The sequence below is a fragment of the Somniosus microcephalus genome, chromosome 1 (genome assembly GCF_052327205.1).
Source record: "Somniosus microcephalus isolate GS21.2 chromosome 1, FLI_Smic_1.0, whole genome shotgun sequence".
In the NCBI taxonomy this organism is placed as follows: Eukaryota; Metazoa; Chordata; class Chondrichthyes; order Squaliformes; family Somniosidae; genus Somniosus; species Somniosus microcephalus.
In genome coordinates this window covers 261,052,954-261,071,205 of record NC_140987.1, presented here as the reverse complement: position 1 = coordinate 261,071,205, position 18,252 = coordinate 261,052,954, and the positions used below count along the sequence as shown (strand labels likewise).

General features: G+C 48.6%; 1 protein-coding gene across 1 annotated transcript in view; it reads right to left on the bottom strand.

Annotated features, from left to right (window-relative positions):
- ecpas (Ecm29 proteasome adaptor and scaffold) overlaps positions 1–18,252 on the bottom strand; it is a 167,180-nt gene that overhangs the window by 74,994 nt on the left and 73,934 nt on the right. Inside the window, 2 exon segments of the mRNA XM_085992949.1 lie at positions 6,661–6,944; positions 15,667–15,747. Coding sequence (XP_085849075.1) covers positions 6,661–6,944; positions 15,667–15,747 — 365 coding nt within the window.

Sequence of the window (18,252 nt, the reverse complement as noted above, 5' to 3'; positions counted from 1 at the left end):
AGTGTGAGAGAGAGCGAGAGATTGGGAGTGTGAGAGAGAGAGATTGGGAGTGTGAGAGAGAGAGAGATTGGGAATGTGAGAGAGAGAGAGATTGGAATGTGAGAGAGAGAGAGAGACTGGGAGTGTGAGAGAGAGAGAGATTGGGAGTGAGAGAGAGAGAGAGATTGGGAGTGAGTGAGAGAGAGAGATTGGGAGTGTGAGAGAGAGAGAGATTGGGAGAGAGAGAGAGAGAGAGATTGGGAGTGAGAGAGAGAGAGAGAGAGATTGGGAGTGTGAGAGAGAGAGAGATTGGGAGTGAGAGAGAGAGAGATTGGGAGTGTGAGAGAGAGAGACTGGGAGTGAGAGAGAGAGACTGGGAGTGAGAGAGAGAGACTGGGAGTGAGAGAGAGAGACTGGGAGTGAGAGAGAGAGACTGGGAGTGAGAGAGAGAGACTGGGAGTGAGAGAGAGAGACTGGGAGTGAGAGAGAGAGACTGGGAGTGAGAGAGAGAGACTGGGAGTGAGAGAGAGAGACTGGGAGTGAGAGAGAGAGACTGGGAGTGAGAGAGAGAGACTGGGAGTGAGAGAGAGAGACTGGGAGTGAGAGAGAGAGACTGGGAGTGAGAGAGAGAGACTGGGAGTGAGAGAGAGAGACTGGGAGTGAGAGAGAGAGACTGGGAGTGAGAGAGAGAGACTGGGAGTGAGAGAGAGAGACTGGAGTGAGAGAGAGAGACTGGGAGTGAGAGAGAGAGACTGGGAGTGAGAGAGAGAGACTGGGAGTGTGTGAGAGAGACAGGGAGTGAGAGAGAGATTGGGAGTGTGAGAGAGAGAGATTGGGAGTGTGAGAGAGAGATTGCGAGTGCGAGAGAGAGACTGGAGTGTGAGAGAGAGAGAGAGAGAGAGATTGGGAGTGTGAGAGAGAGAGATTGGGAGTGTGAGAGAGAGAGATTGGGAGTGTGAGAGAGAGAGAGATTGGGAGTGTGAGAGAGAGAGATTGGGAGTGTGAGAGAGAGAGAGAGAGATTGGGAGTGTGAGAGAGAGAGACTGGGAGTGTGAGAGAGAGAGAGATTGGGAGCGTGAGAGAGAGAGAGATTGGGAGTGAGAGAGAGAGAGATTGGGAGTGTGAGAGAGAGATTGGGAGTGTGAGAGAGAGAGATTGGGAGTGTGAGAGAGAGAGAGATTGGGAGTGTGAGAGAGAGAGATTGGGAGTGTGAGAGAGAGAGATTGGGAGTGTGAGAGAGAGAGATTGGGAGTGTGAGAGAGAGAGATTGGGAGTGTGAGAGAGAGATTGGGAGTGTGAGAGAGAGGGAGATTGGGAGTGTGAGAGCGAGATTGGGAGCGTGAGAGAGCGAGATTGGGAGCGTGAGAGAGCGAGATTGGGAGCGTGAGAGAGAGAGATTGGGAGCGTCAGAGAGATTGGGAGCGTGAGAGAGAGAGATTGGGAGCGTGAGAGAGAGATTGGGAGCGTGAGAGAGATTGGGAGCGTGAGAGAGAGAGATTGGGAGCGTGAGAGAGAGAGATTGGGAGCGTGAGAGAGAGAGATTGGGAGCGTGAGAGAGATTGGGAGCGTGAGAGAGAGAGATTGGGAGCGTGAGAGAGAGAGATTGGGAGCGTGAGAGAGAGAGATTGGGAGCGTGAGAGAGAGAGATTGGGAGCGTGAGAGAGAGAGATTGGGAGCGTGAGAGAGAGAGATTGGGAGCGTGAGAGAGAGAGATTGGGAGCGTGAGAGAGAGAGATTGGGAGCGTGAGAGAGATTGGGAGCGTGAGAGAGATTGGGAGCGTGAGAGAGATTGGGAGCGTGAGAGAGAGAGATTGGGAGCGTGAGAGAGAGAGATTGGGAGCGTGAGAGAGAGAGATTGGGAGCGTGAGAGAGAGAGATTGGGAGCGTGACAGAGAGAGATTGGGAGCGTGAGAGAGAGAGATTGGGAGCGTGAGAGAGAGAGATTGGGAGCGTGAGAGAGAGAGATTGGGAGCGTGAGAGAGAGAGATTGGGAGCGTGAGAGAGAGAGATTGGGAGCGTGAGAGAGAGAGATTGGGAGCGTGAGAGAGAGAGATTGGGAGCGTGAGAGAGAGAGATTGGGAGCGTGAGAGAGAGAGATTGGGAGCGTGAGAGAGAGAGATTGGGAGCGTGAGAGAGAGAGATTGGGAGCGTGAGAGAGAGAGATTGGGAGCGTGAGAGAGAGATTGGGAGCGTGAGAGAGAGATTGGGAGCGTGCGAGAGAGAGAGAGATTGGGAGCGAGAGAGAGAGAGACTGGGAGTGTGAGAGAGAGAGACTGGGAGTATGAGAGAGATTGGGAGTGTGAGAGAGAGAGATTGGGAGTGTGAGAGAGAGAGATTGGGAGTGTGAGAGTGAGAGAGACTGGGAGTGTGAGAGAGAGAGAGACTGGGAGTGTGAGAGAGATTGGGAGTGTGAGAGAGATTGGGAGTGTGAGAGAGATTGGGAGTGTGAGAGAGAGAGATTGGGAGTGAGAGAGAGAGATTGGGAGCGTGAGAGAGAGAGAGAGATTGTGAGAGTGAGTGAGTTTGGGAGTGAGACAGAGAGAGATTGGGAGTGTGAGAGAGAGAGAGATTGGGAGTGAGAGAGAGATTGGGAGTGTGAGAGAGAGAGAGAGAGATTGGGAGTGTGAGAGAGAGAGAGAGATTGGGAGTGTGAGAGAGAGAGATTGGAGTGTGAGAGAGAGAGATTGGAGTGTGAGAGAGAGAGAGAGAGAGAGAGAGAGAGAGACTGGGAGTGTGTGAGAGAGAGACTGGGAGTGTGTGAGAGAGAGTCTGGGAGTGTGAGAGAGAGTCTGGGAGTGTGAGAGAGAGACTGGGAGTGTGAGAGAGAGACTGGGAATGTGTGAGAGAGAGATTGGGAGTGTGAGAGAGAGAGATTGGAAGTGTGAGAGAGAGAGAGACTGGGAGTGTGAGAGAGAGAGAGACTGGGAGTGTGAGAGAGAGAGAGACTGGGAGTGTGAGAGAGAGAGAGAGAGAGAGAGAGAGATTGGGAGTGAGAGAGAGAGAGATTGGGAGTGTGAGAGAGAGATTGGGAGTGAGAGAGAGATTGGGAGTGAGAGAGAGAGAGATTGGGAGTGTGAGAGAGAGAGAGATTGGGAGTGTGAGAGAGAGAGAGATTGGGAGTGTGAGAGAGAGAGATTGGGAGTGAGAGAGATTGGGAGTGAGAGAGAGAGAGAGAGATTGGGAGTGTGAGAGAGAGAGATTGGGAGTGTGAGAGAGAGAGAGATTGGGAGTGTGAGAGAGAGAGAGAGATTGGGAGTGTGAGAGATTGGGAGTGAGAGAGATTGGGAGTGAGAGAGATTGGGAGTGTGAGAGAGAGAGAGATTGGGAGTGAGAGAGAGATTGGGAGTGTGAGAGAGAGAGAGATTGGGAGTGTGAGAGAGATTGGGAGTGTGAGAGAGATTGGGAGTGAGAGAGAGAGAGATTGGGAGTGTGAGAGAGAGATTGGGAGTGTGAGAGAGAGATTGGGAGTGAGAGAGAGAGAGATTGGGAGTGTGAGAGAGAGATTGGGAGTGTGAGAGAGAGAGATTGGGAGTGTGAGAGAGAGATTGGGAGTGAGAGAGAGAGAGATTGGGAGTGTGAGAGAGAGAGATTGGGAGTGTGAGAGAGAGAGATTGGGAGTGTGAGAGAGAGAGATTGGGAGTGTGAGAGAGAGAGATTGGGAGTGTGAGAGAGAGAGATTGGGAGTGTGAGAGAGAGAGATTGGGAGTGTGAGAGAGAGAGATTGGGAGTGTGAGAGAGAGATTGGGAGTGTGAGAGAGAGATTGGGAGTGTGAGAGAGAGATTGGGAGTGTGAGAGAGAGATTGGGAGTGTGAGAGAGAGATTGGGAGTGTGAGAGAGAGAGAGATTGGGAGTGTGAGAGAGAGAGAGAGAGATTGGGAGTGTGAGAGAGAGATTGGGAGTGTGAGAGAGAGAGATTGGGAGTGTGAGAGAGAGAGAGATTGGGAGTGTGAGAGAGAGAGAGATTGGGAGTGTGAGAGAGAGAGATTGGGAGTGTGAGAGAGAGAGATTGGGAGTGTGAGAGAGAGAGATTGGGAGTGTGAGAGAGAGAGATTGGGAGTGTGAGAGAGAGAGATTGGGAGTGTGAGAGAGAGAGATTGGGAGTGTGAGAGAGAGAGATTGGGAGTGTGAGAGAGAGAGATTGGGAGTGAGAGAGAGAGAGATTGGGAGTGAGAGAGAGAGAGATTGGGAGTGAGAGAGAGAGAGATTGGGAGTGTGAGAGAGAGAGATTGGGAGTGTGAGAGAGAGAGATTGGGAGTGTGAGAGAGAGAGATTGGGAGTGAGAGAGAGATTGGGAGTGGAGGAAGGGGAGTGGGGGGAAGAGGGGGGGGGGAGGGAAAGAAGCGAGTCCCTGAGCCCCGCCCCCCCCAATCACCCGAGCCCCGCCCCCCCCGCCCGATATCCCGAGCCCCGCCCCCCCCGATCCCCGCCCCCCCTGATCTCCCGAGCCCCGCCCCCCCCAGCCTATCTCAGGAGCACGGCCCCCCCCCCCGATCTCCCGAGCCCTGCCCCCCCGGAGCCCCGCCCCCGATCTCCGGAGCCCCGCCCCCCGAGGGTGGCCCCCCCCGATCTCCCGAGCCCCGCCCCCCCCGATCTGTAGTCCGGGCCCGCGATCTCCCGCCCCGCGATCTCCCGATGTCCCGCCCCCCGATGTCCCGCCCCCCCGATGTCCCGCCTCCTGCCCCCCGATGTCCCGAGCCCCGCCCCCCGCCCTCCCGAGCAGCGGCGTCCCACTCTCCGGAGCCCCGCCCTCCCGCTCTCCGGAGCCCCGCCCTCCAGATCGCCGATTGCAGCTGAGAGCCCCGCCCTCCCGCACTCCGAGCCCCGGCCGAGCCGGCTTGAAGTTTGCCGGGGTAACCCTTCCCGCTCACCAAGGCCGAGATCCCGCCCCCCGATGTCCCGAGCCCCGCCCCCCCGAGCAGCGGCGTCCCACTCTCCGGAGCCCCGCCCTCCCGAGCCCCGCCCTCCAGATCGCCGATTGCGGCTGAGAGCCCCGCCCTCCCGCACTCCGAGCCCCCCCCCCGAGCCGGCTTGAAGTTTGCCGGTTGCCGGGGTAACCCTTCCCGCTCACCAAGGCCGAGATCCGACGCCGCGTCTCACCTGCTCCTGCTGCGCGCGCACCCTGACCCTCGTGGCTGACGCCGTTGCCCCGGGTAACGTGACCGGGGGGGGGGGGGGGGGGGGGGGTGCGCGGGTGAGGAGCTTAGCAGAAGCCCTAGCTCGGGCCTGGCTGGGCAAGAAAGTCCCAGGCTTTCAGGCCTAATAAAAAAACGGGAAAAGGTAGGAAAAAGAATGTTCAGTTTAGAAAAAACATTTACAAATGAATGAAGTTTTTTTTAAAACAATTTAATAAATTCAATTTTATTTTGCTGGAAATGTATATTTGAAAAGAAAGACGCAGAAAGCAGGAAAAAGAATGGAAGCAAGATGGCAGCCACTCACCTCGGTTCAGGAGGATAAGGCCCGCCCACACACGCACCGATTGGTCGACCGGTCAGGTCACCGAAGCGTAGGATTGGTCAATCGTCGAGTCACTCGACACTCAACTGTCGGATGGCACGCGCCAGGAACCCGCCGTCCGATTGGTCGACCTCGACGTCACACGGTCGCTAATGAGATGCTAATGAGCGGAACGCTGAACGTTTTTCGGATACCGCGGGCGCGATTTTTGTCCGGCCGAAAGGTAAATACGCCTATGACCGGTCCAGAATCGCAAGCTTTCTTTTGAGGTGACGCGCGCGTCGGTACGCTCTATAACTTTCAAACGTATAGAACACAGACAGACAGACATCCGGACAGACAGAAGAGCCGCTTTATATATATAGATAGATAGATAGATAGATAGATAGATAGATAGATACACAATGGGGAACCAATATGCACGATCCAATAATCAATATGTGGCACAAGCCTCAGCACTTGCCAAGTTGGTTACCTGAAATGGTTTTGGAATTTTCATCAAATTATCTATTCCTGGTACGCTGTATGAAGTGAACTTTTGGAATGCATTCTTATATTTTCTTTCTGAATCAAGGCTTGCACCCATCTGAATGAGGCCAGGTATATCAATGCTTCAATAGAAATGCTAATAAAACTCTGTTACAATCTATAACAGTATATTGTATAGAATCTTAAGGACAGAAATAGACCATTCAGCCCAATTGATCTATGCTAGTGTTTATACTCCCCACAAGCTTCCTCCCACTCTAGTTACCTCCTACCACCCTATCCCTCTATTCTCTTCTCCCACATGTATGCATCAAGCCTTCCTTATTCTGAAACTTTTAAACTACAAGGATTCCTGGCTGGTTCCATGGGCATTGCCTGTGTTTGACTATTACAAAATGGCAACAAACCTAGGTACCATTCATTTACCTGTTCCTTGTTAAATTGTCTGTTGGTTTATAGAATGTATATTCAGCCTGCTGCCCAAGACAAGAATAACTTGGCAGCACATGGTACATTTCAGTAAGCCAATGTATATTAAAACATGTATTTTTTTAATTTTGTGTGTATCAGGACACAGAACAAGCTGCACCCATTGACAATAGTAATGAAGAAACAGGTCAATGACAATTGGGATTCTGTTAGTTGCTGGGAGCACAGAAGAACCAAAAGGAATTGTACGCAGGTGCCAATGGCCCAAGGCAGTGACTTCCCATGTTCTGGTGTATGCTTCAAACACCAGCAATACATTAAGTTCACAATTAGATGGTTATGTTCTACCTATATTTTGATTGGTCTTACCTCCTATGGCTGATAGCAGCCGCTCGAGAAGATCAATGTACACTTGCACGGGATTAGTTTCTCCATTCTTTGAGGGTGATGGTGAAATGAAAGTGTCAGAAGCCAAACTTCTGATGTAACGGCCAATGGCTGGAGCTTGATCCTGCATGTCCACAAAACTCTGAGATGTGGGTACCATCCCTGCGCTGTGTGCCAGGCACATTCGCAGATACAGGATAATCTACAGACACAACCAAATTGTTAATTTATTATTTCTCTTATTAAAACCAAAAGAATTATGTTCTTTTTAACTCTGTGGGAAGGGCAAACTGTTACGAGTCATCAAATCCACGGCTCTGGATTCAATCCACCATAAAATTCTCCATTGTTGCAGGTAACAAACAGTTAGCTTACTCCAGTGCACAGCTTTGAGGACATATCACTAGTTTGGTGTTGGCACTATACTCTTGTGTCGGCAAATATTTCCAAGTACTGTTCTACTAAATAGGGAGAGGATTCAGAACTGAAGTACAGTGTCACATAGTGACCAAAAATAGTTTATTTAAACAAACCAATTCAGTAGATGTCACAAATTCAATTAGACTGCTGCGGTGCTGGTGAATATCAAAATCTTCAAAGCCCAGCTGCAACTTCATCTCACACAATTCACAGGTGATTATAACAGTCAAATTAGCACCTGAATTTATTTGGATTGCAACGATTTCTTCATGCACTCCTGATGAACATATTGCAAGCTGCCAGTGCAATTGCATGGTTGTATTAAAGGATTAGGAGATGAAATCATTTTTGACAGTTATCAAAATGTACAGGTTCCAAAAGATATTTTTCAATCTCTATCTAGTAACCATTGCTCAAAAAACATACGAGTTAAGTTAAGAATAAGGTTAATTGTGGTGACCACAGTCAAATTGATCTTCAGCACAAGCTAAATACTGCGGATGCTAGAAATCTGAAGTATAAACAGAAAATGCTGGAAATACTCAGCAGGTCAGGCAGCATCTGTGGAGAGGGAAACAGAGTTAACGTTTCAGGTCGATGACCTTTTGTCAGAAGTCTGTCTAGCCTTCCATTTGAACAAGGTACCAGGAGAGCTGATGCCTATGCATCTATATCTCAGTTTGATTTGCCAACTTCGGGAGACCATGAGCAGAGAGAAAATTAAAACGAAAAGTTGCAACTCCCACCTCTATGATAGGTGCACTTTTGAGGTGTAAAATAGTTAATAAAAAAGGCTTGCATTTATATAGCACCTTTCACGACCTCAGGAATCCCCAAAGCACTTTACACCCAATTAAGTACTTTTGAAATGTAGTCACTGTTGTAGTGTAGAAAACGCAGCAGCCAATTTGCACACAGCAAGCTCCCACAAACAGCAATGTGATAATGACCAGATAATCTGTTTTTTAGGGATGTTGATTGAGGGATAAATATTGGCAAGGACACCGGGAATAACTCACCTGTTCTTCTTCAAAATAGCGCCATGGGATCTTTTATGTCCACCTTGAGAGCAGACAGGGCATTGGTTTAACGTCTCAGGCACTAGTTTAACGTCTCATCCGAAAAATGGCACCTCCGGCAGTGAAGTACTCCCTCAGTACTGCACTGGAGTGCTGGCCTAGATTTTTGTGCTCAAGTCTCTGGAGTCTGACTTGAACCCACAGCCTTCTGACTCACGAGACGAGAGTGCTTTTGTTAGCTCCTCCATGTTGAACACCACTTGGAAGAAGCACCGAGAATAGCAAGGGCACAGAATGTACTCTGGGTGGGGGACTTCAATGTCCATCACCAAGAGTGGCTCAGTAGCACCACTACTGACCGAGCTGGCCGAGTCCTGAAGGACATAACTGCCAGTCTGGGCCTGTGACAGGTGGTGAGTGAACCAACATGAGGGAAAAACCTACCTGACCTCGTCCTCACCAATCTACCTGTCGCAGATGCATCCGTCCATGACGGCATTGGTAGCAGTGACCACCGCTCAGTCACTGTGGAGACGAAGTCCCGTCTTCACACTGAGAACACTCTCTATCGTGTTGTGTGGCACTACCACCGTGCTAAATGGGATAGATTCAGGACAGATCTAGCAGCTCAAAGCTGGGCATCCATGAGGCGCTGTGGGCCATCAGCAGCAACAGAATTGTATTCCACCACAATCTGTAACCTCATAGCCCAGCTTATCCCTCACTCTACCATTACCACCAAGACAGGGGACCAACCCTGATTCTACAACGAGTGTAGAAGAGCATGCCAGGGGCAGCACCAGGCGTACCTAAAAATAAGGTGCCGACCTGGGGAAGCTGCAACACAGGACTACATGCATGCTAAAAAGCAGAAGCACCATGCTATAGACAGGGCTAAGCGATCCCACAATCAACGGATCACATCAAAGCTCTGCAGTCCTGCCACATCCAGTTGTGAATGGTGGTGGACCATTAAACAACTAACGGGAGGAGGAGGCTCCAAGAATATCCCCATCCTCAATGATGGTGGAGCCCAGCACGAGTGCAAAAGACAAGGCTGAAGCGTTTGCAACCAACTTCAGCCAGAAGTGCCGAGTGGATGATCCATATCGGCCTATTCCCGAGGTCCCCACCATCACAGAAGCCATTCTTCAGCCAATTCGATTCACTCCACGTGATATCAAGAAACGACTGAGCGCACTGGATACAGCAAAGGCTATGGGCCCCGACAACATCCCGGCTATCTTGCTGAAGACCTGTGCTCCAGAACTAGCCACGCCTCTAGCTAAGCTGTTCCAGTACAGCTACAACACTGGCATCTATCCGACAATGTGGAAAACTGCCCAGGTATGTCCTGTCCACAAAAAGCAGGACAAATCCAATCCAGCCAATTACCACCCCATCAGTCTACTCTCAATCATCAGCAAAGTGATGAAAGGTGTCATCGACAGTGCTATCAAGTGGCACTTACTCACCAATAACCTGCTCACAGAAGCCCAGTTTGGGTTCTGCCAACACCACTCGGCTCCCGACCTCATTACAGCCTTGGTCCAAACATGGTCAAAGGAGCTGAATTTCAGAGGTGAGGTGAGAGTGACTGCCCTTGACATCAAGGTAGCATTTGACCGAGTCTGGCATCAAGGAGCCCTAGTAAAACTGAAGTCAATGGGAATCAGGGGGAAAACGCTCCACTGACTTGAGTCATACCTAGCACAAAGGAAGATGGCTGTAGTGGTTGAAGGTCAATCATCACAGCCCCAGGACATCGCTGCAGGAGTTCCTCAGGGCAGTGTCCTAGGCCCAACCATCTTCAGCTGCTTCATCAATGATCTTCCCGCCAACATAAGGTCAGAAATGGGGATGTTCGCTGATGACTGCACAGTGTTCAGCACCATTCGCAACTCCACAGATAATGAAGCAGTCCATGCCCGCATGCAACAAGACCTGGATGACGTTCAGGCTTGGGCTGATAAGTGGCAGGTAACATTCATGCCACAGAAGTGCCAGGCAATGACCATCTCCAACTAGCGAGAGTCTAACCACCTCCCCATGACATTCAGTGGCATTACCATCGCCAAATCCCCCACTATCAACATCCTGGGGGTCACCATCAACCAGAAACTTAACTGGAGCAGCCACCTAAATACTGTGGCAACAACAGCAGGTCAGAGGCTGGGTATTCTGCAGTGAGTGTCTCACCTCCTGACTCCCCAAAGCCTTTCCACCATCTACAAGGCACAAGTAAGGAGTGTGATGGAATACTCTCCACTTGCCTGGATAAGTGCAGCTCCAACAACACTCAAGAAGCTCGACACCATCCAGGACAAAGCAGCCCGCTTGTTGGCACCCCACCCACCACTTTAAACATTCACTCCCTCCACTACCGGCGTACTGTGGCTGCAGTGTGTACCATCTACAAGATGCACTGCAGCAACTCGCCAAAGTTTCTTCGGCAGCACTTCCCAAACCCGCAACCTCTTCCACCTAGAAGGACAAGGGCAGCAGGTGCATGGGAACACCACCACCTCCAAGTCACACACTATCTTGACTTAGAAATATGTCGCCAATCCTTCATAGTCGCTGGGTCAAAATCCTGGAACTCCCTCCCTAACAGCACTGTGGGAGTACCTTCACCACACGGACTGCAGCGGTTCAAGAAGGCGGCTCACCACCACCTTCTCAAGGGCAACTAGGGATGGGCAATAAATGCTGGCCTTGCCAGCGATGTCCTGATCCCATAAACGAATGTAAAAAAAGTGGGAACAGTAGCAGAGTGGATATGTTACTGGACTAGTAATCCAGAGGGCTGGACTAATGATCTGGAGACGTTGTTTCAAATCCCATCATGGCAGCTGGGGAATTTAAATTCAGTTAATTAAATAAATTTGGAATAAAAAGCTAGCATCAGTAATGATACAGATTATGAAACTATCGAATTGTCGCAAAAATCCATCTGGTTCACTAATCTGCCTCCTTACCCGATCTAACCTATATGTGACTCCAGACCCACAGCAATGTGGTTGACTCTTAACTGCCCTTTGAAATGGCCTAGCAAGCCACTCAGTTGTAACAAACTGCTACAAGAAACAAGAAGAATAAAACTGGACGGACCACCCGGCAGGGACTTGTGCCAAAATTGGGGGAGCTGTCCCACAGCCTAGTGAAACAACAGCCTGACATAGTCATACTCACAGAATCCCAGAATCCTCCAGCACCATTCCTGGGTATGGCACAAGTGTTATACGGGAGGGAGTGGCACTGGGAGTTCTCAACATTGACACCGGGCCCCATGAAGTCTCATGGCTTCAGGTCAACATGGGCAAGGAAACCTCTTGCTGATTACCACCTACCCCCTCCCTCAGCTGATGAATCAGTACTCCTCCATGTTGAACACCACTTGGAAGAAGCACAGAGTAGCAAGGGCACAGAATGTACTCTGGATGGAGGGACTTCAATGTCCATCACCAAGAGTGGCTCGGTAGCACCATTACTGACCGAGCTGGTCGAGTCCTGAAGGACATAGATGCTAGACTGGGCCTGCGGCAGGTGGTGAGTGAACCAATGTGAGGGAAATTCCTACTTGATTTCGTCCTCACCAATCTACCTGTCGCAGATGCATCTGTCCATGACAGCATTGGTAGCAGTGACCACAGCACACTCCTTGTGGAGATGAAGTTCCATCTTCACACTGAGGACACCCTCCATCGTGTTGTGTGGCACTACCACCGTGCTAAATGGGATAGATTCAGAACAGCTCAAAGCTGGGCATCCATGAGGCGCCGCGGACCATCAGCAGCAGCAGAATTGTATTCCACCACAATCTGTAACCTCATGGCCCGGCATATCCCTCACTCTACCATTGCCATCAAGCCAGGAGACCAATCCTGGTTCAGTGAGGAGTGTAGAAGAGCATGCCAGGATCAACATCACACGTTCCTAAAAATGAGGCGTCAACCTGGGGGATGCTGCAACACAGGACTACATGCATGATAAACAACGGAAGCAGCATGCTATAGACAGACCTAAGCGATCCCACAATCAACGTATCAGATCAAAGGTCTGCAATCCTGCCACATCCAGTCCTGAATGGTGGTGGACCATTAAACAACTAACGGGAGGAGGAGGCTCCATGAATATCCCCATCCACACCGATGGCGGAGCCCAGCACGTGAGTGCAAAAGACAAGGCTGAAGCATTTGCAACCATCTTCAGTCAGAAATGCCGAGTTGGTAATCCATATCGGCCTCCTCCTGAGGTCCCCAAGATCACAGTCTTCAGCCAATTCGATTCACTCCACGTGATATCAAGAAACGGCTGAGTGCACTGGATATAGCAAAGGATATGGGCCCGACAACATCCTGGCTATCGTGCAGAAGACTTGTGCTCCAGAACTAGTCGCACCGCTAGCCAAGCTGTTCCAGTACAGCTACAACACTGGCATCTACCCAACAATATGGAAAACTGCCCAGGTATGTCCTGTCCACAAAAAGCAGGACAAATCCAATCCAGCCAATTACCGCCCCATCAGTCTACTCTCAATCATCAGCAAAGTGATGGAAGGTGTCGTCGACAGTGCTATCAAGTGGCATTTACTCACCAATAACCTGCTCACTGATGCTCAGTTTGGGTTCCGCCAGGACCACTCAGCTCCAGATCTCATTACAGCCTTGGTCCAAACATGGACAAAAGAGCTGAATTCCAGAGGCGAGGTGAGAATGACTGCTCCTGACATCGAGGCAGCATTTGACTGAGTGTGGCATCAAGGAGCCCTAGTAAAATTGAAGTCAATGGGAATCAGGGGGGAAACTCTCCACTGGCTGGAGTCATACCTAGCACAAATGAAGATGGTTGTGGTGGTTGGAGGTCAACCATCTCAGCCCCAGGACATCGCTGCAGGAGCTCCTCAGGTCAGTGTCCTAGGCCCAACCATCTTCAGCTGCTTCATCAATGACCTTCCCTCCATCATAAGATCAAAAGTGGGGATGTTCGCTGATGATTGCAGTGTTCAGTTCCATTCGCAACTCCTCAGATAATGAAGCAGTCCATGCCTGCATGCAGCAAGACCTGGACGACGTTCAGGCTTGGGCTGATAAATGGCAGGTAACATTCACACCACACAAGTGCCAGGCAATGACTATCACCAACAAGCGAGAGTCTAACCGCCTCCCCTTGACATTCAACACCATTACCATTGTCAAATCCCCCACCATCAACATCCTGGGGGGGTCACCATTGACCAGAAACTTAACTGGACCAGCCACATAAATACTGTGGCAACAAGAGCAGGTCAGAGGCTTTGTATTCTGCAGTGACAGACCTCATCCAGGACAAAGCAGCCCGCTTGAATGGCACCCCATCCACCACCTTAAACATTCACTCCCTCTACCACCAGTGCACCATGGACCATCGACAAGATGCATTGCAGCAACTCACCAAGGCTTCTTCAGCAGCACCTCCCTAACCCACGACCTCTACCACCTAGAAGGACAAGGACAGTAGGCACATGGGAACACCATCACCTGCAAATTCGCCTCCAAGTCACACACCATCCTGACTTGGAAATACATCAGCGTTCCTTCAGTGCTGCTGGGTCAAAATCCTGGAACTTCCTACCTAACAGCACTGTGGGAGTACCTTCACCACACGGACTGCAGCGGTTCAAGGTGGCGGCTCACCACCACTTTCGCAAGGGCAAATAGGAATGGGCAATAACATAGTGGTTAGCACTGTTGCCTCACAGCGCCAGGGACCCGGGTTCGAATCCGGCCTCGGGTGACTGTCTGTGTGGAGTTTGCACATTCTCCCCGTGTTTGCGTGGGTTTCCTCCGGGTGCTCCGGTTTCCTCCCACAGTCCAAAGATGTGCGGGTTAGGTTGATTGGCTATGATAAATCGACCCTTAGTGTTAGGGGAATTAAATACGTGGGGTTACGGGGATAGGGTGGGATATGTGTTGGGGTAGGGGTTACGGGGATCGGGTGGGATATGTGTCGGTGCAGGCTCGATGGGCCGAAATGGCCTCTATCTGCACTGTGGGGTTTCTGTGATTCTGTGAATAAATGTTGGTCTTGCCAGCGACGCCCACATTCCAGAACGAATAAAAACAGTGCACCTAATTTTGCAGTAGTTTTGACAAATTAGGGGAGGTTAAAATATCAGCATAGTGGGAGTTGGTGTTTCAGACAGGCAAAACTCTGTTTACACAGCTTGGCACTTTAACTGTCCCATTTAGGATTGGTCTGTACGTGCTTGGACACACACACAGGCAAAGCTTTTCTTGCGATTAGAAATTTGAATGTTTAGAAGATGGGGACAGGAGAATCCCTGCTCTCTAAACATTTAAACTGGAGGTAAAGTAGGTTTAAAAAGTGCCTAGGGGGTCCAATGGAATCCCTGACGTCTTTGCAAACCAGATTTGACAGCACACTGTCAAACCAAAGTGGTGTGAGACTAACCCCTTGCAAGACGTCTCAGGAATCAGGTCAAGTCAGGCCATGGCTCCACATTTGCACTGCATGATTACATCGGTGTGATGCAGAAAGCTCCACACCAAACTACCAGCATGATGTAATCTCAGAGAAGGTTTTCATTATATTTTTGAAAAACACTATCTTTAGAAGCTATTGAACAAAGCTGACTGAAATAACTGGGTTAACATCTGCCAAAATTTTTGACCGCTTAGATAAAGGAGAATTCTGCATAAACAGGGTGGACAGAAAATAACTACAGTTTAATTTGGAGAGAAATGCAATTGGGGAGGGTGGGGAAGAGGGAGAAAGAGAAGTCATTTTAGAAAATATTTTCCAACCAGAAGATTAATATGACCAAATATTACTTTCCAAGTAATTAATATAATTTTTAAAAACAAAGTCAATAAAACTATCTTTCAAAATGAAACAGTCTTTTCTGAAACCTTCCCTAATCGTAAAAAAACACTGACATTAGGTGCACTTACATTTGTAATAAATGATTAAATCAATTTTCAGCTTGATGGTATAAAATCTTCTACGCTCCAGTGTATGAAAATGTTCCTCATGCTATGTCCAATTTGAGTAAACTTGTCCCATTATAAATATTAAAATGCTCAGCTTAAACTCTGACATTAACAGCAGCACAACTCCCATCGCACAAGAAAGAACAGTATTCTCGCATCACACGTAATTGTCTGAATTGAATCAGCTAATGAATGGATGATTCTGTTCCATGTTGCACATGTTGTGAAAACCTTACCTGTATGCAATAGAATTTTAACCTGGAAACTCTCAACAGTGGTAAGCGCCCAGTATTATCCCTATACCAGTTATTTCTTCAATTCAATCTTTCCTCTTTCTTACTCAATTTAATTCAGCCTCTACTTTAATTATTTTTATTTTGCATGCCCAGACTAGGTGATAATACTGCAAGCAATCTGAATGCTCTCAAAACCAATTTTAAGTATCAAACAAACTTCTAGACCATCTGATCTCCTTCATCTTAACATTCCTTACCTCACCATATGTAGCAGGGTTAAATGGCAGAGTGTGTGTTCCTGCAGTATATTTTGCTGACGATTTTATCCTCTGAGAGGCCTGATGAGAAAGAAATAAAAGTTAGAATGCATGTTCTTACTCGCAACTGGAAGATGGAATGGAATACAGGAAACTTTGGTTTAACCGGAGGTTGTATGTCTGGAAACCTCGCTCTACTGGCAGAATTCACCCCCCCCGAAAACAGCGCCCGAGTAACCGGCAATGTTGCCGGTTCCGAGTCCGAGTCTCCAACGGTTGCCGAGTTCGTCAGTGGGGGTAAGTTCTACAAACTGCCACTACTCGGCCTCTTGGCGCCAGCGGAACTCGGAACACCTCAGAAACCCTGCATCAGGAGTCTCACCCTCCCACGCTGCTGGTAGCCTCTTCTGATCTGCCATTTTTTGGGGTTCCAGTACAGTACTGTGTGTCTCCCACGCTGCTGCAACTCATTGGACTGCATTATGGAAATCCCAAAAGTTGATCCAACCAAAAGGAAGAGAGTGGTGTTAACTTTAAAGCAGAAAATTGATATATGCAAACGACTAGAAATGGGAGCGAAGCGTATGCACATTATGAAAGAATTCAAAATCGGTTCGTCAACAATGTACGACATCAAAGCGCAGAAGGATAAGCTGCTCAAGTTTTATGCAAGCTCGGCGACATCTAAGAGTGTAGAGAAACGGCGCACGCTTCGTAAGCCTAAGCTTGAAGAGCTGGATACCGTGCTTTATGAGTGGTTTGCTCTGAAGCGTTCAGAGGGTTTTCCGATTTCCGGACCCATGCTAATATCAAAAGCGAAGGATTTTTATGCAAAGATGGAGCTCACTGACAAGTGCGCTTTCTCTGATGGATGGCTATCGTGCTTCAAGGCACGGCATGGGATACGACGACTCGATGTTTGCGGGGAGAAGAAATCAGCTGATCACAACGCCGCAGAAGAATACTGCGATTATTTCAATCGGATTGTGCAGCAACATGATTTGTCGCCAGCACAGCTATACAATGCCGATGAAACGGGCTTATTTTGGAGGTGTTTGCCAGAATCAACACTTGCTGGGGCTAGTGAGGCTAATGCTTCAGGTTACAAGAAAAATAAAGATCGTGTAACCGTGCTAACATGTGCGAACGCTGCTGGATCACACCGGGTTAAACTTCTCGTCATTGGGAAGTATAAAAATCCCTGTGCATTTAAAAATGTGAGGCACTTACCTGTTGAGTACAAAGCTCAAGCAAATGCTTGGATGGATAAGGAAATCTTTTCAACTTGGTTCCATCATACTTTTGCTCCATCTGTGAGGGAACATTTCCGTAGAATAAGGAAACCTGAAGATAGCAAATGCATTTTATTGCTGGATAATTGTAGAGCCCATCCGCATGAATCCGAGTTGGTTTCTGGAAATATTTTCACCATTTATTTGCCACCAAATGTAACTTCTCTCATACAACCCATGGACCAGGGCGTTATCCAAAAGTGTCATTACAAGAAAGACTTCCTACGTAGACTGATAAGCCAAGATGACAGTACAGGTACTATTCCGGCATTTCAGAAGGAATACAATCTTAAAGATGCCATCTTTAATGTTGCATGTTCCTGGAAATTGGTGAAAGGTCACACTTTGAGACGAGCCTGGTGCAAATTGTGGCCTTCTGTAATGTTTGAAGGTTCTTCTTCAGAGGAGGAATTTCGTGGGTTCAATGTTCGTCGGCGGAAGACTGCAGTAATGGAAATGGCTGACATGGTGAAAGATGTAGGCCCAGCAAACCCTCTACATCACCTCAGTGAAAGTGATATTGAGCAGTGGGTTGATGCCAATAGAGAAGTTGCTGTTGTGCATTTGCTAAGTGATGATGAAATAATGGAGAATGTTTTGAATCCAAGGAAAGAAAAGGAAAGTGTGATGGAAAATGAAGACGATGAGATTTCTGAAGTGAACAAGATTTCTTGGGCTAAAGCTGCAGCAGATCTTGCTTCATTCATCAAATTTGCTGAAAGCCGTTCTTGCTATTCTGCCCAAGAAGTTATGCAGCTCCATATTCTGCAGTCTACCTTTCTGCAAAGGCGGCAAGAGTCCACTAAGCAAGCAGACATCTGGGGCATGTTTAAGAAAGCTTCCAAAAGAGTTGGAGCACTGGAAGTGCCTGAAGAATCTGTTGAAGTGCATGATCCTGATGAACCAGTTGGCTTGGAATAAGTGTACAGTCAACCACCATACAGTACTTTATACTGTACTGTACAGTCGTTTAAGTTTTGGTGCACTGCACAGTCGTTTATAAGTTTTGTTTTACTATTAAGTCGTTTATAAGTTTTGTTTTACTGTTAAGTTATTAAAGAGTTATGGATTACCATCAACTGGCAGTACTGTACTTCATCAAGCATCTTTCACCATCCATTTAACACAACATTCTGTAGGTGAGTACCCAAATACTGTATATTGCACATTTCTTGATTTTTAAATTTTTCTTAGTTAAAAACAGCCTGGGTAGATAATCCGCTCACCACTCCGGAACTTTTGATAGATCGGTATCACGCCGGTCCCGTCGGTGCCGGATATCAGAACTTTTCCT